This window comes from Perissodus microlepis, chromosome 7, assembly GCF_051167445.1.
Source record: "Perissodus microlepis isolate ML-2025 ecotype Zambia chromosome 7, ASM5116744v1, whole genome shotgun sequence".
Taxonomy (NCBI): domain Eukaryota; kingdom Metazoa; phylum Chordata; class Actinopteri; order Cichliformes; family Cichlidae; genus Perissodus; species Perissodus microlepis.
Window position 1 is genome coordinate 33,097,848 of NC_140467.1, and position 24,559 is coordinate 33,122,406.

Consider the following 24,559-nt stretch of genomic DNA (forward strand, 5'->3'; position numbering starts at 1 on the left):
TGGGTCTTAAAACCCAGAAATGATTTGGCATTTTGCACCAGTTACTCCAGTTCAGTTGTCTCTAAAACAGTGAGTTTTTTGTTAAATGCATGAATTGATAAGTGTATTTAATGTAAACTTCAAAGATTTTACATTAAATACACTACGCATTTCATTCTAGAACATAAAAATAGGTCTGCTACCAAACAGCTGAATGAGAAGCTATATCATAGCTAACATAGGAGGTTAGGTGGTGAAGTCATGTGACCGTAGTGCAGTCAATTTAGAGACAAATGTTAACACTTTACATAGTTATATTAGAAAAGGTCATAAACCATATGCTGCATGATTATCATATAACATTAAAATTAGGTATCTTTCAGTTTTTGTTTTTGCAATACAGATTGAAAAAGCTGGCATAAAAATCAAACTGGCTTGTTGTCAAGGAAACCAGTTTGATGCTGACTGGTCTAGTTGAAATTTTAAAGTCCTATAATTTTCTTACATTTTTATGATATTTACTGTAATCACGCTCACCTACAAGAACGTCTGAGTTTTGCGTGACTGCACTAATTTGTTCATTTTTATGACATGCACTTTTTTTAGCAACCATTATTAATTATTTCACTTTTGTGAGTTACAGTAGCTGCTCGTGGCTGCTGCATATGGATGTCATGTTAAGATAAATTTTTTGTCCATCATTTCTGTGTTTCTGGATTTTTCCACCTGTCAGATCTTGTCAGTTTGGCCTTGCCGTTTGCCTGTCTGCGTTTGTGTGTCTGTCTCTGTCATTCTGCTCTCTTCCACAACACGTAACATGTGCTTTCCTTATGTTTATGTTGCATTTTGATTTCTCACGCTCTCTCTATTTTAACGGACCAGGCTGGAGTTACTCTGTGTTTCATTTCTGTTAAGAAATTTTTGCAAAGGATCAAACCCAACAATGTGCAAGTTCATAGATTAATATTTTACACTTTTTCTAATACTTGTTTTTAGAGCAAAGATGAATCAAGTATGAGTAAATACTGCAAATGTCGTATTTAGCGGGATATCAATACACATTTTTGATGCTTTTTTAATGTTTTTAAAGACACAAAAATGTAGCTCAAATGTAGCTGGCGTACATACAGAGGTACCGATTGCAATAGGGCTTAGTGAAGTGAAATATACATGAGTTTGTGGTAAATAAAAATACTCCAAGGAGGCAACATTACAGAAGAAGCAGCTTCTCTTGGAAGTCACAAAGCAGAACAATGTGAACACATGATAAAGAGACAATTTTGTACACTTTTCTACTTAATTGTCTTTTAAAAGCATTTGAACACATCAACTGCACCTTATTCTTATTGCAAAAAAATCATAAGACTGGCAACAGATTGAGCAGAACATGTTATAAGACATTGTTCTCATCACCCCTAAGCCTGGTTTTGAGCACCTCCCCCCTGTTAGATCCTCTCCTCCCACCTGAACACCATACGCTACTGTGAGCCACCACACATATGGGCAAAGTTAATTTCAAATTCAGGACATGATTCACACCATCTGCAGTGCCCATCACCATGCTTATGCTCAGACCAAAGTATTCAGTGAGTTCCTACCACATCCATCTTTGAACTCAGCCTTCATTTCAGTCAGGAGTCCGGATCGCTTTGATCAAAAAGAAGATTGTTATTCCATCTGCAATAATTTCGACTTGATGGCATGGCATGATATTGCAGCCAGAGGCAGAGAGAGCTGCAGTAAGGCCCCTATACGAAACAAAGTGGGTATCAATGACAACAGACGTGGCATTGATGTGAGATTTGCCATTTAAATGTGAAGAAGGAAAGAAAAAGTGTGTTGTCATTGAGATCAGCTGACATAGCTGATCTGGTCTCCATGGCTTGTATAAAACTAATGCTATGCCTGATATCAGCTACACACCTGTAAAGTTTGTGGCTTTATACAAATGACACACATCTGCCATTTGTTGTTTTTCCAGACAAAATCTAACCTTTTACTTTTTCAGTATTAAAAGTTTGAAAGACTTTCTATCACATGACTGTTTCTTCCTGTCCACATACAGACAGCCGTTAAGTATTAAAATGACTAAAAACCACATTTTGTGGTAGTTTCCATACAGTCGATGTCTCTGTCTGGTAATGATGACACATGTGTGCGTTGACAAGCAGGATGAACACATTGTTGGTTTTGGTCTTTTCATTGACAGAAATATAATGCAGAATATCAACTGACTCATCCTTCTTCAGATTCTGCTCTCCTTTTCTGTCTTCCCTTTCTCCTGATTTCGATGCTCACTGCTAATGTTTTGCCCACCTCCTCTTGTGTGTGCTGTCTGATAGCGGAGCCACCCTCGCCACGCCCCTGGGACCCACCTGGCAGTATGTACCACCTGTTGTGCCACACCTCTCTTTCTTCTCCTCTCTCCTCCTCTTGTCCACACCCTCTTTTTTTTCTTCTTTTCTCATGTCTGTTTACCTCCATGTGCTCCTCTCATCACAGGAGTTCACACCCTCCCCACCATCATTGATAAAATGACCCCCACCTCACAGTTTAATAACTGCTCATCCCATTAGACTGTTGATAGACACAGTAAACACATTAAAACCCAGTATTAGCCGTTAAACATACCCAGAAAAAGCATTTGTATGTTTAACTGAGGTATGTCAAGCACTCTGTCCTGCTTTTCAGTCATTAGTTACAGCAGTACAGTACTACACTTTGGTAAAAATGGGTGTATGTATGTAAGTGTTGTTATCTAGTGTGTAGTTTTTGCTTGTGAGTTAGTGTGGTCTTTAAAAAAGAAACACAAGGTTGAGACGGTACTGCTGCTTTTCTGCTATCTAAAAGGTTTTCTTTTTAAAACCTTCTCCAACTTTATCTGTCATTTGTTGTCATGTTTGGTCTTAAAATCTTATTTTTCCAGACAAAATCGAATCTTTTATAGCCTCTTAGTTGAAGGCATGTTCTCTATTAAAAGACAGAAAACCTTTCTATCACATCACTGTTTCTTCCAGTGGTGTGAATAGAGACAGGAAGAATTGAGAGATTAAACCACTAATCTAAGAGGTAAGATTTTAAGACTGTGGACTAGATAAACTGACTTGGTAATATGATTTAGATTTTATTTTGTTGGCAGTGTTGTGATATTGTTGTGTGACTGTTGCTACAGGCTAGACTGTGAGGTAGGAACAAAAAGAACAGCACGTCCAACCTATTGCTGTCTGTGAAAGCAGCAACCAATGTACAAAAAAATAAAGAAAAAATGAAAGAAAAAAACGTTTATCCACCAACCGTTTATCTGTTTTTAGTGGGCTTACAGTATGATTAAAGACAATGTTTTTGATTGGCTAAAATAATTAAATGAAATCTACACAGTAACCAGCAGGTGGGGTTGTAACTCGGCTGCTGTTCCAGCTTCCTATCACACAAGTTACCTGGTAGCTGTACTGGTCAGTAAGGTAAGACTTTGTTGGAGGGAGTGTCACTGTCCTCCAGGCATTTATTCAAAGTACTTTGGGGAAAATAAAGGATGACTGTGCAAATTTAAAGCAACACACCTCTATATAATTCTGCTTTAAACACTATATATTATAGGCTGTCTGGTAAAAAATAATGGCTCACTAAGCAGCTAATGAGCCTATTTTCTCAGGCGCTGGTACAGTAGACCCAAAACAGAGCAAAAAGGAAAATTATTTTAATCAGGCAGACACAGACATAAATACTTATAATACTAATGTCTCTGTAAAGTTAATCACAACTACTGATACATCAGTACTGTGTTTCCAGCATGTTTCTGCTACAGAATTGGTTGAATGTAGCACAGGTAAACTATCTTTGGGTGTACATGGCCATATTTTGGCAAAATATGAGTGTCTGGATCATCTTCACATGGATGTGAGTAATTAGATTAAGATATAGCTGTTGGTTGGAATGTCTGTTTTCAATGGTGAGTAAAGCAAAGCAACAAGCAACTAAATTTTAGGCCTGATGGCTAAAAACGATACAATAAGTTGTCACTTGGGCACTGGGTATTCACAATGTAGTGGAATTGTGATATTTAAAAACAGTGGATAATAAACAAAAGCACAAGCACAAGACACTGCAATTAGCTAGTTACAGTTATTGACTTTCTCATCTCCTCTATACAGGCATTTCTAACGTAATTCATTTACCAAAAGAGACAAAACACCATGAAAAAGTCAAGCTGTACAAACAAAATCACTTTTTCCCAGATATAATCCTGATCATAAATTTCTTTAGCCACAATAATACAGAGTAACTTGATATTTTGACAGCCCAAGCTGCCACAACCTTAATTTGAGGCTAACCTTGTAGTAATTGACTCATTATTTACATTCTTTGTAAAGTTAGATGTACCCTCTTGGGAAAAGAATAAAATGCCACAAAGCCAGTGTCACCACCCCCACCTTTTCTTTGTTCACTAACAGAGTTGCTAGTGAAGTCCAGTAGCTTCAAGTTGTGTGACAGATTTTTGTTCCTTCTTGTTAATTTTTTTTAACATCTGTGCTTTGAGTAGATGGGATCGAATGTCAGTCTTTAAACAAAAGGCTGTCTCATTGTGTGTTGTGCATATTTTTGGTGATTCAGTAAAATTGATTTGGGTAAAAACAACTACTTCCAGCTTCACACGCTCTAGTCTCATAACACATCTGTCTTCCCTTCTCAGCCGATTGTGGACCTCAGTCCTATAAAGCGCTCAGCATCCTCGCTGACACCACAGCACCATTACCAGGATGTCGGGCTGAAGGACTATGACCTGGAACGCCCCAGTCAGGCTCAGTCCTCTGGAGGGATGGGCCAGGTCCAGGGCCAAGACAGAGCCCACCACCATCACCACCATCACCGCTGCCATAGACGCAGGGATAAGGACAAAGACAAGAAGCAGAAGTCTCTGGATAGAGCTGCATCAGTGCAGCCATCCAGCACCGTTGGTGAGGCATTCTTATTATATGATTAGTAAAGATTTTTGATTTATAATGTACAGCACATAATAACAAAAGAGAACTCTTTAAAAATGTCTCGACCCATCATTCAATTCAGTAAACATAATTCTATAGCCACAGTTGTACTTTTATTGAACTGAAACTTTTCTTATAAAGCATTTCAATTCAATTTTATATAGATCCAAATCACAACATCAGTGTCCTCAACACCCTTTGTATTGTAAGGTTGGGACAATACAATAATACAGAGAAAACTCCAACAATCAGCCAATGCCTTGTCAGAACCAGGCTTTAGGAGGGGCAGCTGTCTGCTGCGACCTGTTTTGGGTGACAAAATCTGTGTTTATCCTCAGCCAACAGCAATAAAATATTTCTGTTGTGATGTCAAAACATAAAGAAAACTTTTATAGTTCAATATCTCAATCAGGTATTTAACAGCAAGAACCAACCAGTCTCTACTAAAAACACATTCATTTTGTGAAACAATGAAAAGTACCCATATATAACAGCAGTAAACTGAACAAAAGGTCAGAATTTGCAGCCACTGGTTTCTTAATTATGACCATTTGAAAAAAACTATTTTTTGCAGTTTGTGATGGATTACAGAACACGAAACATTTTGGTAAGAAGATGGATGTGTGCTGTTAGATGGATTACAAAGACATTTATCGCAGATGTTTATGATATCTAAGATCCCCTGATTTTTCCTCTGCCAGCTACTGGCTGACTGATATCTAGACAGACATTTTTAGCTGTCAAACTGCCTGCATCACACTTCCTTAGTTAGGTTTTGGACAAAGAATATTTTTTTTTACTGTTTTTATGTATTAAATTGTCCTCTTTCTTGGATAACTTTAGATCTTTCGGCACATCCTATAAAACTTACCTACAACACTAATGTTCAGTAGATATACTAACTATTGAAGAGTGTTGAATGATTGATTAATTAGTTAGCTTTTAATCTACAAGGAGACTATTTTAATACCAGAACTTGGCATCACTTCAATAGAGAAACAGATAGCAATCCAAACTTTTCCTTTCAGGCATTGCTGCTGAAATTCTTCATAGGATTAAAGTTCCATGATCGGGTTATGTAGGTGAAGGGTTTTCTGCAGTGCTTCAGTCAGGAGTTTCTCATGTCAGTCTTTCCATATGATTAGATGAATTTTGCTGGGGATTTCTTTTCCTGTCTGTACCTTAGCACTTCATAAAGGTCTCCTGTGAATGCTCTGTTCCAAAACCTTACAAATGAAATTGTATATTAATGTGAAAGCTTGACTTTCTTTCATTGATTAAAACAAAAAAAAAAGAAAAGAAAATCACAGCTGCTGCTCTCTTTTTTGGACCATTCTTTGTAAACCCTAGAAAATCCCAAATTCAGTGTGGAATAGTGGGCTGCTCAAATGTCCGAGCTTCTCACCCTTTGCAGGAAACTCATTTCTGCTGCTTGTATCCACAGTTTCATTCTTTCAGTCCTCATTCATTCTATCCAGAGCTCATGACTATAGGTGGGGGTAGGAATGTAGATTGAATAGTAACTCAACAGGGTCATTTTTATGCTCATCTCTCTCTTCACCACAACGTATTGGCAAGTTTCACCAATCCATCTTTCAATCTTGTCTTTTTAACTTTGTGAACAAGACCCCAAGATACTGTTATCCAGTAGGATAATATAATAATCACATAACTTTATTTATATACAATTTTGATGGTACCATCCTCCAGATTCATTTACCGACCCCTCAGCTGAAGGACTGTCCAGAGAGCGAGCAAGGGAACGGGACCGCAGTCGGCCCCATGAGAGGAGGCACCACTCCTCAGCGGGAGAGAAGCAGCGCTACTATTCCTGTGAGCGTTACGGCAGCAGGGAGCAGAGCCACACCAAGTCAGCTGGTCCCAGCCGATCCACGTCTCCAGGAGAGGGACAGGACTCTGGTTTCCTCAGACAGGTGAGTTACCTGCCAAACTGTATGTGGCTTAGTGATTAACAGCTTGCTTGTTATGCAGTCTGTATGTATTCAAACAGTGGCCTGACTTACAGCTTAGTCAATCTACATCCACATTTGCATCAACACCCATTTAAATTGCAATTTTGAGCTTAATCAACAATGAAAGCCTCTAGATTTGTTTAATAATTTGATGTTTAAGTTTTTCAAAAAAAATTATTTGAGTGATCACGCTGTATGAGGAATGATCAGTAAGTTCTGGGAAGAGTTCCATCAAAACCTGATTTGGGCAATCTCCCATTAAAGTTCATCCTCTCAGGCATGTTCAGATCTTCTCCAGAATGGCGGATATTTATAGATCTCTCCATGGAAGTCCTCTGTGCTCTGTGTTTACAGAGAGCAGACAACAACTCTCTGATCATGAAAGGTGTGTTTCCAACTATAACCAGGCACTTTTCAGCAATATTCAGTTAAGCTGTCCACAGTATCCAAGTCCATGTCATCCGAGGAATGAGTTTGGGAGCATGTTCATACTTTTTTTTTTTTTTTTTTAGCCAACATTCATCAGGTTGTGCACCATCCCAAAGGAAGTCCTAAACCGTTGAGTTAGAAGGCAGTTGTAATTCTTTTTAGGTTCATGAAGATGTTCCACCTTTAATCTGAGAGACTTCAGTTTTAAAAAAGTTTTTCACCTTTATGGTGGTCCTGAGATCGCATTACAGGCATTTAGCCCCCAGTTACACCTTGGTCCACATGACCTTAATAACTCAATTGATTGCAAGGTGGGGCAGTAGTACCTCAAAGAATTCACACCTTGGCTCATGTGACCATAATGACCAATTCCTTGGTTCATGTGACTCATATGATGACAGAATGGATCAGTGACTCTAAGGACCACCTTCAAAGGGACAACCCCACTAGGGTTTAATATGGTGGCACTGAAAGGTCACATGGACTGCAACTTAAGAAAACACCAGCAAACAGAAAAATGCTGCAAACGCACACAAAACACAACGAAAACAGAAAAAAAAAATGCTGCAAAAACTGAAATGTTTTGGTTTCTGTCACTTCCCCATCTGGTCCATCTCATTATTGTGTCCCCAGAAACACTTCTGGGGGGGGGGGGGTTCTTAAAAGGCTTTTATGCTTTTATGCAACTCAGTCCTAATTAATGGTTTCAGCTTGGACCTCCCTTGTGTCTGCAACTACAGCAACAAAACTGCTGCCTTCTCATAGTAACATTGGTCTGTATATTTGTGCCCATGTGGCTTATTGTGCTTTTAGATAACATAAAGAAGGGATGTCTTTACAGGACGTATGGACAGGTGAACAAATAACAAACATTAAAGCTAAAAAAAAAAAAGGATTAATCTTTCAAAGTCGCTGTTGTGCAACTAAATCATTCAGTCTTTCCTTTCTCAGCATGGCGGCAGTGTGGTTAAATCTGGCCACGGGACACTTCCATCTGGTTCAAGCACACCGGGTCGTGGTCGCAGGCAGCTCCCCCAGACGCCCCTCACCCCTCGTCCCGCTGTGGCCTACAAGACTGCCAACTCCTCCAATCTCCCATCCAGTGCCATCATGGCTACAACAGGGCACCAGACTCGCTTCAGCCGTGGTCTTTCAGAGCACGATCGCTTACTCGGAGCCTACGAGGAGTCCCCAATACCAATTACTCGAATTGGGTCTGACCCTAATTTAAACCGGCAGCAGGACTCGTCTCAGAAGGCTATCCTTGATGAGGAGGACTTCCAGGATGCTGTAAGCAGCCAAGGAGGAGGCCGCTCTGCCAGAACTGCTGCCTCCTCTACAGCCTCCGCATCTTACCCAACTACTGCTACACCCGTCACAGCACCCACCACACAGGGCCGAGCAGTGGTCATGCCTAACGGGTACCACTTCACTCTTGGGGTCAACTCTTCGTCTGGGCCTGGGAATAGAGGAGCAGGAAGTCTCAGGGAGAGGGAGGAGGATGACTGGTGCTAGCGTGGCAGAAAATTTTAGAAAGCCTGCTGTTAGCTAGAATGGGGCAGCTCATGAGTGCTGCTCAGCGCTCAGGTCAGGAGCTGGTACAACAGGAGGCCAGGCGACTGATACAGAAGAAAACACGATGAGGGAAAGTCAGTGGAAAGCGCTCTGAGAGGGGATCAGAAATAATTACAGCTTTTTAGTGTTACTGTCTTTTTAATATATCAACCAATTTCAAGAAAAAAACACTGACTTTTTCTAACCCCTTTACTTGCACTGGAATTAGCGCACATGTGGAGGCTCTCAAGTATTTTGCCTTGGCCAGTATATTCAGTGGAGAAGAAGACAAAAGCCAAAATATCCCTGTTGTTTGTGCTTTAGACTGATGCTCATCCCCGACATTGATATGACTGCCCACACCACACTTTTTATTGCTGTATGTCTTATTTTGTTACCAAATTTCTCTCTCTTGCTTTCTCCTGGTTTGTTTCTTTATTGTATTGCAGCACATCTTTACCAGAGCAGATTAGGAAAGCTTTTTGTTTTTAATGTATGTCTTAAAATTCTGTCATAACACCCAGTAAACACAAAAGTCACACAATGACTTAAGATAAGACCAGAGTTGAGTTTTTAGAATCCCACTTTTGTAAAATCTCCCAGATGTAATTTTGTGAGAGCACATAGGGACTAGAACAACTCGTTTTTGACATTAAGTGGCTAACTACTAAGTGCCTCTTTTACCACAATGTATTAAAATGGAGCCTGACTTTGGGTCAGTGGAGGTTGGGTGTAGCTAAAAAAAAGCAAAAGCAAAAACAAAAAAAACGTGGTCAGAACAAAACTTGTGTTTGAATCTGGGCTGAAAGCAAAAAATCAAAAACAAAACAAAACATTTCTTTTGTGATGAATCTTTTCGTAGGAAGATTCAAATTAGAGATCCAAAGTGTAGTGCATGCCAGGGTTGTCAAAAATAGTGTCTGTACTTTTGCCTGAGGGTGTGTGGTAAGCATTTGCCTTTCTCTTTCAGATATACTGCCAGACATTTGGTGGAAAACATTCTCTGAATGAGGGGAAAAGTGCCATTTTTTTTATGATTTTCTGAACATGAATCTCACATCCAGACATATCTGCCTCCTCAAGCAAATCCCTTCTTGGCCATATTTGCCCAAATTTCACGGGTTTCCTATCTTCTAATCTTTCCTCAGACAAAGTTTTGCGTGAGGGTACCTGTGTGCATATTTATAGGTACAATAAAGAGTTGTGTTGTTGCTGCTGACTGTTGACTTAAAGTAGGGCTATGCAACAAGACGACACTTCATCCGCCCTGTAGCTTTACCCTCTGGAAACTCCAGATTCAGGCTTTAGTGTGACTGTGACCAAATTTTACATTCATGTGTGAAGAGCTGTAAATTGTAAATGTATCATATGATGTACAGTTAACTGACAACACACACTAAAGGCACGAATGGTATCCAAGCGGATATAAGTGAATTCACAGGGCATGTTTGAGGTTTGCAAGTTGACTGCACGACGCCTACTCAGATAGAACCACCCAAAATATAAAACTGTGTTCTTCTCTTTCCAGACTTGGGTCAAGTTGTATTTTTAAATAATTGTAGTGGTTTTTAAACTTGCTGTGAGAGCCAGATTCTTCAGATTGTTAATGAAGTGGTTTTATGTCACTCAAAAGTGAGACCTGAACCAGACCTGTACCAACTCCTCTGAATCTTTACCTCTTCCAACTGGGCAGGGTATAAATCCTCACAGAATAAGGCTTTCAATACTCTATTTTCTTTACAGTCAACAAATTTCAAACCAAAACTCAGTTCTTTCTGTGCTTTATTAGCCTGAAGCCCATTTATACAACTAGCAATGGCAACCTTTCTGAATAGATAACAAAATATAATTTTATAAATTTCATATCTTACATTTTGTGTTTGTAGAGTATTTTTTTCAATTATTTTTTTAAACTTAGTTACTGTAGACTTTAGAAATGTTTTTCAACTTAAAAACTAGTTGGGTTGGTGCTAGTAATTTGTTGGCAAACATTTCCAGCTCTATATTGATCTTTAGAAAGTTAAAAAGTGCATATAAAATTAGTGCAAATGTAATCTTAAAACCTTCTTGAAAACGAATATTGAAAAATCTCTGTTGCAATGACTTTGGAGCTTTCTGATGAAAAGGATAACCAGCCTGACATTTCCTGTTCTGTCATCTCATTTTTATATTTCACTATAATTTTTTTGAATATTAAAACATATATAAATAATGTAAGAATATATTAAAGAATATATAAAATGCAGAATATTAATATTAAAAGAATCGGGGGGGGGGGGGGGGTTAACTAATAAAATGCAGCGATCTGGTAATTCTGGTTATGTGATGCTACTTCATTGTTTAAGCACACTGGGTTATGATTGCCTACATCTCTAACTGATGCCATTCTTTTACCTCTGTGGACTAAAAATGTCAATTTATCTTCCAATATCACTTTTGCTACATTAGGGCACCGATCTGTCTTTAACTGTTCATTTTTAGAGCATGGTCACTTATTATCTAAAATTAAGGCATTAACATTTCATCAATCAGTCCTTTAAAAGTGTTAAAAATACTAGATGTCAGAGATATTATTTTCTGTATCGTAAGGTTAGCCAAAATGCTCATGAGTAGCTTGATCTGCTAGCTGACAATAGGATTGTGAAGTGTAAATTAAATGAAAACTGAATTTCAGCCAAAATTTTGTGGGATTAATGAAACTGGTACTACAACTGTACACAAGGCCTGGTGTATTTTGTATTTCAATATGAATTGCAGCAGTGAAAACCAACATGAGGTCCAGTACAAGCATTTCTAACAGGCTAGCTTGCATGTATTAGTTTGCTCGTGATGCTAACAACAAAAGGGTTTTTTTTAATGTTCAATTAGAGCCTCAACTAAACCACATAAACTGATCCAAAAAAACACATTAATTATTTTTCTTTTTCCTAAATTTTGTTCTTGTTAAATGAATCCTATATTTTATTCTGAGTCACATTTAGCAAAGTTTTAAATCTAACTTAAGATGTAGGGCCAGTGCTTTATTTTGATTTAGCTACATGCATCTTAAGCGCGTTTAAACATGAGAGGTCAATAAAGGAATATGTAATATATAAACCATACTATATAATCCAGTTAACTTACAGTATCAAAAATATTGGTTACCTACAGAATCTACACATTCATAAATATCCTAAGAAAAGTCACTGAAAACTGTTATTTTGTCACAAATTTGAGTATTAAAATTATTGGATAGTAAGAAAGTGTTTGTGGGACTTGAACTGTTGTTTAGGAAAGGAAGGAAAGTGTCACCCAGTGCAAGCGTGTGGTTCACTAATGAATTTTAAATCGTTTCTGGGCAGCAGTTTTGAATACACAGAGAATACTTAAATCCACTCTTTGTTTAGTTCTTTTATTGGCTTCCAAATAGGAATACTGCAGAACATGGCCAGCCCTATCCTTTAAAGTACATGGCTGAAAGAGTTCTCTTTAATGACAGCCTGCTACTTAAATGTACACTGCTATACATTAGGTTGTAAAGCTTTGAAAATAGGCAAGAATTTGTTTCTTATATCAACCATGGAGGTGATGATTATAGTCCTTGTTATCTGATATCTCAAAAACCTCCTGCTTTTATTATAGTACAAAACCTCTGTGCCTATTTTGTTCTGGCAAGTTTATAAACATGCAAATTATTTGCAAATATTCTAACCCGGTCTGATTTTATCCAGATACAGTTTTAATTTTTTTCTCTTAATTGTGCAATCTACTTGATGGATCTCACGGGATTTTAGACCATAAAGGTGTGACTCTGTTCTTCATCGGGGCAACAATAGATTGCTTGTTGTCTCATTGCAAGTTGCTATATTGGGGCAGAGATTTGTGTTTATGTCAAAGACCTTATTTTCAAACCTCCAGTGAGCCCTACGTAACCAGGGTGCCAAGTTTTCCTCTTCCAGTTTTCTAAAGCTCCCCTCCCACCCCCCTCTGGACATGTCCTCTTTGCATGTTCTCAAAAGAAAATGTGCATGTGCTATAAAAAAAAAAAGAAAAGAAACAAAGATAATAATAATAGAAGTATTGTTTGGCTTCATTATGTCCATGATTTGTACAATTCGTTCCTTGGTTGTATTTTCTGATTATCTAAACAAACGATGTATCGGTTTCAGGTAAAGAAAAAAAAGAAAACAAGCTTGAATAACATTTTCTCACAGAACCACCAAAGTGGAAGCAGATTAGAGGTTCTGGAGTGGCTGATCCTTCGCTGCCTGATCTGTTACTTGACTGTCTCTCCTGCAGTCATTTGGACTCTACCTATAGATTTTGTATGAATATAAGTCATTGAATAAAGAGGTATGATTATGAAATGTCGGTGTCTGAAGATTTCCTTGAAATGTCTCTTGATTGAGTTTGGTATTATTTACCATTTTATTAGAGCTAACATTTTTTTGTCAACTTGAGACCTTCGGTGGTTTCTACAAGGAAAAGGAAGGTAAGACATTACTTAAATAGGAATTTTAACAAATCCTGGCTTCTCAAGTTTTAAACACACTAAAACTGGTGCTGTGCTACCTGATATCTGGAGGTTAGGATGCCAACCACATGAGTACAGATGTAATCAGCCGTTGTTTGAACCAGACATCACATTGTTACATGCATAACATGTTATATGTGTCTTTCTGTACAAGGAACCATCATTTATAAATAAACATCATGTGTTCAGTATGATGATAAAGTCATCATGAAGTCTTCCATATAACCAGAAGTCTTTTTATAAGCACATGAGTTGCTTCATGCTAGCTATAAAAAAGGATACAGGTGTGAGGCATTAAATCTCTCTTTTATATAGAGTCTTTGATGAGGTACAGAAAAAACACAAGGACCTAGAAGGTTAACAATAATAGATTGGATTTATATAGCGCTTTACAATTCCATTATTCATTCACTCTCACACACTGCCCTGGGGCAGACTGACAGAAGCGAGGCCATATCGCCATCGGCCCCTCTGGCCAACACCAGTAGGGTAAAGTGTCTTGCCCAAGGACACAACGACCAGGACAGAGAGCCCGGGGATCGAACCGGCAACCTTCCGGTTACAGATGCGCTTCCCAACCTCACGCGCCACGGTCGCCCCAAGGTTAAGGTTGTGAAAGACTTGTTCTAAACCAAAACAAGTAGTTATGATGGTGAGAGACATGGAAGCAGTAGATGAAAAGGCAGTAAGCAAAATTTAAAGCAAAACAAGTGGACCAGAGGTCAGGTGTCATCTGAGACTTGACCTCCTGTCTACTTATCAGAAATCAAGTGTGTTTTTGACTCCTCCATCCCCGCCTCTTATTCAAACGTTTCAATTACTTGATATAAAAAACACTGCTACACTGTGCACTTGCCATGCTGGAGGATATATTTTATTAAAATTTCATAGTTTTTAAGAAACCCATATTGGTCCCAAGTAGCTTTGGAATCTGCACATTTGACGAGTGTTTAATCTCCCTAACCCATGTCCAGCCAATCTCCTACTTTACCAAGTAGGCGTTCTTCCTACCTTTACCCTTTTACCTTTGCCTGTACTGCTTCCTGTTTTTGGTTCCTGGATTGTGAGCTTGGTACTGTAGCCTGTGTTTGCACCTCACAATGTTGTATGTTTGGAGTGGAATTACAAAAGTTCTAACCATCTCTTGGGAGGTGGAGAGAGGGAAACGAGTCAATTTTTCAAAACAAACAAATTAAAAGTAAGTTGAAGACAGGCTCGAAAACAAAAATGGGCGGAGGCCATGCAGGGATTTAATTGGTCAACAGGAGAGGGGCGGGGCTTCTCTTTGCTCGTTTGGCTCTGCAGTGATGTGATACAGCTGCAGGAGGAGAGAAGCTGCTGCTGGCTGAGAAGGAGGATGAGGAGAGGTGAAGAGGATGAAGAGTTAGTTACTCTGCACTTCGCTCCTATTAAAACTGCAGAATTATAGAAAAAGTGCGATTCAGCAATGTTCCCCACTTTGACTGCTCTTTAACTGGATCAGTTCAGACTTTCAGTACTTTTCTAGTTTGCATATGTTTCATTTCTGAAGCATAAAGGCGGCCACACCGGGAAGATGTTGCTCTGGTTGTTAAAATGGACAGTTTGCGGTCTCGGGCTCCTCACGACGAGCAACGCCTCACCTGACGACGCATCGGTCGACTTCGGGGGAGAATCCGGTTCCGGGACGCTGCAAACAGGTAAGATTGGTGCAAACACCTGTGGAGCCTCTCTGCTTTTGAAATAAATATAACCTCACTGATAAGATCAGGGTTACTCTTGCAGCAGTGGAAACTTTTACAAGGAGATGCGTTAAGTCTGTGGTTCTCAGTCATTTCTGGCATGTCACAATTATTAAGACAAAATATGTTCATGCCCCACACCTCATGTTTTTAAGATGATTAACAGCAAAACTTTGAATTTAGCCTATCAGAAACTCTTTCTTTGGCTTCACTTCATAGTTTCCACCGTCTTCCTCAGCACACCTGCACTGGCTCAGCGCTCCACGTCTGAGACCAATTGGGTTACCTAAAGAAGTTTTATAGCCACATTCTTCACATTTGCACCCCTCCACCCAGCTTTGCTTTAAAGTCCCAATCTGCCTGCAACATGGCATCGGTGACATTTAGAATGAAATTAGCACAGTTTTCAACACTCTAAGTCCCATAAAATGCATTTCTCTCCTCAGTTCTGGCATACTAAACAAAGTCATCTATTATGTGCCATAAAATATAAAATCATTGTAGTTTTCTTGGAAATCCAGGAAATGTGCTTTTCTGTATTCTTCACCCTTTACTGCAAAAGTGTTATTTTCCTTTTTTATGCCACATTTGCTGATGCATCCCCCTTAAAGGCGCTTATAACCCAGCAGGACAACAGCAGGATGAACTATTAGTCAGCTAGACAGCATGACATCATTTTTTCAGAGCAATTTGGATCCAGATAAAAATATTTCACTTCTCATCAGCAGCTCCTCCACACAACTGCAGTCGCTCCAGCTCTGATGCTTTTCCTCTAATCGCTTTTTGGCGTGAGAGCAAACTTAAAGCGTTTGTAGACTGAGGGAATAATTTTGTTTTTGCATGCTGTGAATAGTCAGACCACAATGAACTAATCAGGCTGTGACTATATTTATTTATTTATTTTTTGAGCACAGACCACTTATTTTTATGGCGTATTTTAAAGATTCTGACAGCTTCACAAGAAGAAAATACTAATTAAAAAGCTTTTTAGAGCACATTTGTTATTCAAATTAAAACCTGCTGATAACTATTTCACATCAACAAATTGGAAGCCCTTAAACCACAAATACGAAGTCTCTCGTATTCCTAATTTTAAAAGTTGCACTGATTTTGCAACCAGAAAAAAGGCCTTTTAAATATAGATTCTTGCTGCCAGAGTGCCATTGTTGCGCTCATCTTTAATTAGATTTATTATCAATTTATCTAAGACAAGACAAAATCTAAGACAAAAATGCTTTTATCTCTGAATTAGACAAGGCAGAATCACAAATTTTTAGATAATATAGATGAAAAGAAGAGTTGCCGGAGACATCATTCACAAAAAAATGCCTTTAGTTTGTATTGAATACATGTGGAAACTGAAACCAGAAGTCACCACAGTTTATTAAATCACATGGAATGTGTTTAAGGTGCCAAACAGTCTTAGTTAATCAAAGCATCACTTTCCAGAGCCAGCCCTGTTGTCTCATCAGAGCTTTCACTTGTCTGGAGCTTCTTTGTTGATGCAGTGACAGTGTTGTACGTGCTGCACGATTACATTGTGTTTTTGAGCCCTGTAATCCACTCCAGAGCTGTGGAAATGAATCTTAGATTGGACTTCCTCCAGTCACATGATTATGTCATGACTGGAGTACCTCTCCATCACACTGTGTTTACTCTCCCATTTGAGTTTTATTAAATTTTTTTATTGGGTTCATCTGTATTAGAGCCACACAGGAGACCCACACAGAAACATCTGAGAACTGTTTAATGTTTTCATGGAGTATTTTCATAGAATTACTGTAAGCTTTGTCCATGGCAGGCGTCACTAAACACACTAAGGAAATACAGTATACTGTATTTCCTCTGTTATTTTTGGGTATCTTTACTTAAAGCTTGCCAGGCTCCACATGTAACTGAGATCATTTGGGAATTTCTGAACTCTGCTTATACAGTGACAATGAGACAGGGCGTACCACAAGAATAGAACAGAAAGTTTGAGCCAAACCAATTTGCAGTTAACAAAAACAAAGTGGTGTCATTAAGTGGTTTTATTCAGCTTTGCTAAATTTGTCATTAGATCTCTGCAAAAACATCAAAAAGACATGCATGATACCCAAAACTGCCCATCTGCACCTTCACTTATTGGTTTATTAGTTATGCCTTAGTTATACCTTTGTTATGCAAGAATTAGTTACATGCCATGAATTTTATTCCAAAGAAATTCTGTCTGACACTGACACTAACTGTGTAAAAGGGACGCTTTTATTTTACTCAGGGATCCTACCTGAGTAAAATAACCAACTAAACCTTTCAAAAGCACTGATTTAAAAAAATAGTTACAATGTTTGAAGAAACATTAACCAGCTTATTCCCAGTGTTCCGTTTCAATCCTGGCTTCTTGCTCAAAGACGTTGGCTTGCTTTATTAGTTGCAGTTTGAGGGAAAGAAAAGAAGAAAGAGGTCAGCAGTCATTCATCTTTATATCTGTACCCCTTATGACTGCCATAAATCACCTGTACTATGAGTGGAGCATTCCTTTTTCACATTTTAGACATTTGTTTTATCTGTTCTCATTGTCACTGGTGCTGTGTTTGGGCTTTGAAGGCACGGCATTGTCTTTAAGTGCTGAGTCTGCACCTGTTAGACTGGTGGAGAAGGAAAAAAACTGTAATCAGTGCTTATGAAGCCGCCACATGTGTAGGACAAGAATTTTCACTGAGTTTAGAGAATAAAGGAAAATATCTACTAAGATATTAGCAGGAGATCTAAATTCTACAGTTGGGTGTTTGGTATGATAAAGCAACAAGATTTCATTAGGACTGACAGGACTGGGTGCATTTTATGCACCATACTTTGGACAACTTTACTTTTGTATGCTTTTGAACCAAAGCTGCTTTTCATGGTTTGGGTTGGGCCCATTTGTTCCAAATTTAGCGTGGAACGATTTGTCTCCTTGATGCACTTCCCTGCATCCTACTCGCAGCTCTATGACTGCTTGAATGTAAGCATTTCTGTCATTCCCAATCCATTCAGTTATGACTTTCAGTCATCCATATCCAGCTGTGATACTCCAACATGTCTTGAATAGCTAGTGTAACCTCTGACCCTGTGAGATGGGTATCACTGGAACATAGTATGCAGAACAGCTGCTGGGAAAGGTTTTGAGATGCCCATGTGTCTGAGTGTCTCCATACATCTCACCATCACTCATCCACTTTCCTCAGAAGTTGAATTTGCTGACTAACCATCTTGACCTTCTGTGTCAGTGGAGCAAAGTTGTAAGCTTCTTTTTTTTTTTTTTTAAGTTTTCAATCATATATACTATAGATAACCTAAATGTGGTTCCGATTTAACAACTTCAAAAACTTTTTGCTCTGAGAGCACTCTAAGGATATAGCGTAAGGATATCTTTCCATGCTGCGCTTTGAAATACAGCGGAAGATATTGGCAGAATGACCTCACCATGAAATTGCAATGAACTGACTGCAGATGTGATGATTTCTCTGGTAGCTGATGGGCAGAAAATATGTCACTAGAAATTTGTTGAATGTTTCTTTTACTTTCGGTTCGATGAATGCACACCGCGTTTCTATATAGAAATACTGAAAATGGAAACTTTTTTTTTAGATTTCATATAGTCCATGCTTACACCTGCTCAATTGCTATTTTGAGTACATGAATGTCTTTATACCATGGAGAATATAAAAGATGGATGTAGCCATGTTGATGCCAAACAATGGATGGAAAAGTCTTGTAATCAAGCTTCAGGTTGAGCTTTTTCACTATTTTTGTGTGGTGACACAGATTGTGAAGAGGGAGATTTCACTGTGAGACCAATAACACTGCAGGCTTATTGACTGGTGACAGTAGTTTACAAAATGATCTTCAGGTTTTATTCAGTCAAAGTGAAATTGGTGATTAATGCCATACACTCATCAAGAAAATGTTAACTGAGTTCATAGAGCGAGGGAACCAACAACTATTTTCGTTACTACTTCGTTAGAACTCAAGATTGACTGCACACTTTTTTAAGGGCTCTGGTTTTGGAAGTGAATTTCCCATTCATTTTGCGCCTTTAAGATTTCTTGTTAACATTTTTAGGCCTTGAACCAAGCCAACCAGCTATGATATGAATCATAAACATGAAGAGGTTTAATTTCTGTTAAAAAAAAAAATGAAAATAAACAAAAAATGTGCTCACTAACTGACCTGACATTCATGTTTTTACATTTTTTTCCCTCTACTATAGAATCATTGTCACTGAGAGTGATTTTCAGTACGTTCTGCAACACTTATGTCACTTTGCAGAGCCCTAAAGTCAAACCAGATCAAAAGCACAGCACCAGCTATGTCACAGAGATACTCATGCGCTTCCCAGCAGGTTGAGCTCATGATGTCACCGCCAGTATTATGCCGGATCCATAACCAGGCATCTGCATCCAATGAAACATAATCGTGGGCCTTAGTGGCTGGCAAGCCCTGATCTGGAGCCCATTAGGCAGCTTTTAACCAGACGGAGGCCCACGCACACTGTAGCATGTGTGCTGCTATTCCCTGTAGTATGCATAGACTGGGTCATCGGTCTGGTTCTGGGTGTGGAGCAGACCACAGCTTGTGGTTAGATTTGTTTAAAAAAAATGCGGGTGGAGATGGCTAGGTGCAAACCATATGTTGGACCAGAACAGCTTTCCATCTGCAATCTCTTCTCAAGCCGACTGGAACCAGATGGAAGATAGAGTGGGTTGATAGTGTACAGACAAAGTTCCTCAGATGTTTGATATTACACACAACTGAAAAAATAACTTTTCATTCTTATTTTTTGACAATTTACAACATTACTGCAGCAAAGGCTTTGTGGTATCATTTCCCAGTTTGTACCCCACTGTCGGGCCACATCAGTGAGACCAACAATTACAGTCCGTAAGACACAAAGACACAGGACAGTTTAACAATGCAGTTGTTTCTGTTTGTGGTTCCACTTCTTTAACACGCATATTTGTGTCCACTCACTAGGAATTAGTTGCAAATGTTGAACACCTGCCTTGCGGTGACTATAAGAGCACGTTGCACCTGGTATTACAAGCGGTACCGTTTTATTTGTGGTGTGCCAGTTTACATTCCTTAAGTTGAATAACTATGTTTAGTGGTTTGATTTAAAACTGTTTTCCATTAAAGTACCACAGAGGAGCAGTATAGGCACATATTGAAATTCATTTCATTTTTACCAATGTACTGGCCATGCTCCAAATAGTGCTGTAGTACACCGGTTAAACTGTGACACTTCTATGCTTTTGAAGAATGAAAAATGATTTTTTCATGAAAACACAGCCTGTATATAAAAGATGGATACTGCCACAAAGACTTCTAAAATAAGGTTATGAAGCCTTAAGTAAACGCTTGGACATCGGAATACTGGTGTTTTAAAACCACACCTGATGAATGACGAGTGAAACTGACTAACTGAGGGACTTTTTGTAAACTATATAAAAGGAATTTAATGAAAAATGAGCATTATATTGCATTTAGTTTGACTGAGGTTCCAGACTAAGTGAGAAACAGGAGCTTTTTCTCACGCTTCTATACTATTTGATGTCTTTTTGCAACACCCTGCTGTCCATGAAAAAAATGCAAATAAGGTGATTCAACAATGTCCATCATTAATATACAGTTTGTTTACAAGTGAAACAGGATATGAATAGATAGTTGGAGATAAAATATTTAAACTAAAGGTAGCCACCTTTATGCTTTCTTTATTCTTTAAAGGAGTTTTGCTGAGATGATCCTGTAGGAATCTGCAACTCCTGTTAGTTTTATTGAGCATCTTATTTTTTGTACTGCACCTTTACTGCCTTCACTGCTCTTATAGCATTATAAAACCCCACTATGCACTATGTTCTTAGCATCCAACAAAAGACAGACACAGTTGCAACCAGCATGTGAATATAGCAGTGAAGACCAGGACTGCAACTGCTCACCAGTAACTTTGCTAAGATGGTTAATAGTGCAAGTCAGTGTAGTTCTCACTTTGTTTCTGCTGCCCCCTAGTGGTCAAAACAATTACTAATTATATTTGTTAGCAGCAATGCATGGTTTTTGGTGTTAGTTATGAATATTATTATTACATGTTGTTTTCTAATAGTGTATTGCTTGTGTTGCTAATATAACAACACACTGTGGTTATGAGCAGAGAGCTCAGTTACAGCAGTCAGCATGATGTAAATCTGGCGCAGCTGATTGGTGTCTCATAGCAGATCTTGACTTTATTTGGCAACCATTTGCCCCATGGGACACATTTAAACTATCATATAATTGCAATTCATCATTAAAAAAAATCGAGGTGGAGCCAGGAGGCCAGTTTTAACTGCTGCAGCTGGGACATGTGTAACTGCCTTAATATGCTTGTGTTCTGCAAAATAGATGCCAGGTGATGCAATGTTGTCTCATACCAGTAAGAAATACTTAATCTCTGTTCTTGCTGCACACGCTATTTTTTTGTGTCATAGTCTTTGTTTTTTGTTTTTTAGCCACATGTTAAAAAAAATCCACATTCAGATAAGAGGATACAGTGTTAAGTTGTCAGCTAAAACTAGATTAGTCAGCAAGGTGCAGGGTACACAAGCCTGCTAATTAGTTACCAACACTTTAAAAATCTAGAATTTGACTCACTAAAACTGGAGCACAGACAGTCTTTTAGTACAATTAACCACATATTTACTTGAGTGAATTATCTATGGTAGCTCATCGCCTAAAATCATCACACTCCCCATCAGATTGTCTTCCCCCAAGTCTGCTAAAAAATATTTTTGATACTATTGGCCCTTTTATCCAGCGATTAATGAACTCTTCTGTTGATGCAGGCTGTGCCCCATCATGTTTTAAACAGGTTACAGTTCAGCCTCTTCTTAAAAAACACAGTCTGGATGCAACCGTTCTGGCTAATTACTGGACAATTTTGAAGCTCCCTCTTCTTTTAAAAGCTTTAGAGAAATTAGTCTACTCACAGTTGCAAGTTCATCTTGATCATAATGGGATCGCTGAAGTTTTAATCTGGTTATAAATCACTACATAGCACCAAGATGGCCATTAAAAGGCTTTTAATGATTTGCTTTTAACTCTGGATTCTCACAGCCCTGCTGTCCTCTTGTTGGGCTCGACTTTGACATGGTTGACCATGATATCCTCCTATCGCAACTAGAATCAAGTGTTTGTCTAAAAGAATCTGTTCTTCAGTGGTTTCAGTTCTACTTATCTGGACCTTTTATGTGAGCATGGGCCCCTAAAGCTTGAAAATACCCCCTCTTAGTTATGGTGTGCCTCAAGGCTCAATTTTGGGTCCAGACTTGTTTGCACTGTATATGTTGCCACTGGGGTCTATATTTTCACCGTATAACCTTTCATTTCACTGTTTTGCAGATGACTTGAAGATTTATTTGCCTTTAAAAGTAGGGACAGACATTTCAGCTGTTATTGCGTTGCCTTAAAGACGTTACACAGTGGGTTTCCAAAATTTTTCAAAACTAAATGACAAATCCCCCATTTGTTTTGCATTACTTTTTATAAAAGTAATGCAGTATATTACTAAATTACTCGCCAGAGAAAGTAATCCGTTAGAGAAGTTCAAGCTCAGGCTGCTGGGCTTGGGTGGTATTGCACTGAGCTTTATCATCACTTTGGGTTCTTGGCTAGCTTTGTGTTAGCAAAGCTAAAGTGATGTTTTATTAATGTTTTATTATTCAGTTTAGTGTAGAAACACATGACATCACTGACCAATGAAAATGTAATGTGATTACAATAACATGTTACTTCTAGTCCATTACACTGGTTATAAGAACATTCATGGGGGGGGAGGACTTTCTTTGTTATTGCTTAATTTTGGGCCTTTTAACACATGTGTTTATAGGGATTCACTCACTTTTGGAGATGACCTCAGGTGGCAATTTCTAAAACTGCAGTTGTTACTGTTTGGATTCACGTTTTTGTCCAAGAAGTTGTTGCTAGATTGGGATTTAATAAACTCACCTACTAAATGGCAGATTTTTTTTTCTTTATTTAGTGCTTTCTCGTTTTTTTCAGCTGGTAATAAGTTGATTTAAACTTCCTTGATGAAGTGAATAAGTGAATAAGTGAATAATAAGAGTAATAAGCATGATGGGCTGAAATGAAAAGCCCTCAACATGTTCAGAAATGTCCTCCATTATGACGAACATGTGCAGATGCTTATCTTTATTGGTTTGGCTGAGCTTGACTGAAAAAGGACCTGAGGTGACAACTATGTTATGATTAAAAGAGCTTGAGCAGGTCCTACGTTGAACAGCTGGAGGAAAGGCGTAAGACCAGCTTTTCTTTTCTTTTTTGCTTTACTTTTCTGTGAGTGAACCATAACCTTCTTTCAAACTCCTATCAACTGCTGTCTGTCAGGGCCTGCTCAACCTGCTGAGATTTTTTTTTAACTTTAATGCTCACGTTTTGGTCCAGACTGCTGAAGGTTTATCAGCCTCTGTGGATTTGTTTCTTGGGGCCACAGACCCCAGTCTGGATTTGTTTCCTCATGGATTGCCTGCATGGCACTGTGCCACGCCAATCAAATAAGTTTGCCCAAAGACCTTCAGCTTTGTGCAGAAGTGTGTGTTCATGTGTGTTTGTGCTTGTGCAGATTTGCTGTTTGTCCACAGGACACATTCAAGTTTATCCTTACGTAAGCAAGAAGCGGGTAATCAGTGCTACAGCCTGGGCTCTACATCATTGTGAAAGTGTTAAGCAAAACTGATGCTGTGTGCAACAAAATACTTGATGACGATTTGATTTTTTAAGCAGAGTTACCCTACTGCCATACCAGATTAAAATTAGGTTTAAGAGCAAGTACGTCAGGGATTCAGTTACAGAGAAAATTGACTTCATAAAGTTTCTTTTTGTTATTGCAGGATCATCTGTCATGATCACACAACATGTGCATGCTACACTAACAGCCAAGAAGTATTTTGCACTTTGAACTGCATGAACGAATTAAATAAATAATCAACATGCCTTTGCCTTCATGTTTGTTTTAATTATTATCATTAGTAAATATTCAATAGCTGGTAACTATTATCCTTCTAATGAAACCAAAATCAGATGCTGTTTCTTTTATCTTTGCAGTTGGCTCTTAAAATAATTGCACTCTCTTTAGCCTTTCTGTCTGCAACTCATATCCACAACGCAAATCTGCAGATTTAAACTTTACAAACAGCCCAGCTTAGTTTTTTTTTTTTTTTTTTTTTTTCCTTTTTTGCCTGTTTGGCTCTTTTGCCATCAGAATTATTATCTAAAGGCGAAGAAAGATGCCCAATGGATTTACTTTACCAAATGGACCATCCCAGCCTTGCCGTAATGGTCTATTTGATTCACCTTTTATTGTTTATTTTATTTTATTTTCACTTGCTAAATACG

The 24,559-nt window shown here is 38.5% G+C and overlaps 2 protein-coding genes across 8 annotated transcripts in view; both read left to right on the forward strand.

Annotated features, from left to right (window-relative positions):
• Positions 1 to 13,263, forward strand: part of cacna1bb (calcium channel, voltage-dependent, N type, alpha 1B subunit, b) — a 220,527-nt gene extending 207,264 nt beyond the window's left edge. For 6 of the 7 annotated variants that reach the window (XM_084934715.1, XM_084934713.1, XM_084934719.1 and 3 more), the window contains 4 exons: positions 2,322 to 2,360; positions 4,670 to 4,934; positions 6,672 to 6,895; positions 8,315 to 13,263. In XM_084934715.1, coding sequence (XP_084790841.1) covers positions 2,322 to 2,360; positions 4,670 to 4,934; positions 6,672 to 6,895; positions 8,315 to 8,878 — 1,092 coding nt within the window. In that variant the 3' untranslated portion in view covers positions 8,879 to 13,263. The remainder of the gene's footprint in view (positions 1 to 2,321; positions 2,361 to 4,669; positions 4,935 to 6,671; positions 6,896 to 8,314) is intronic. The other variant, XM_084934717.1, reaches the window with a different exon arrangement.
• A 1,500-nt stretch (positions 13,264 to 14,763) lies between these two features.
• Positions 14,764 to 24,559, forward strand: part of LOC146383463 (uncharacterized) — a 121,175-nt gene continuing 111,379 nt past the window's right edge. The window contains exon 1 of the mRNA XM_084934721.1: positions 14,764 to 15,109. Coding sequence (XP_084790847.1) covers positions 14,986 to 15,109 — 124 coding nt within the window. The 5' untranslated portion in view covers positions 14,764 to 14,985. The remainder of the gene's footprint in view (positions 15,110 to 24,559) is intronic.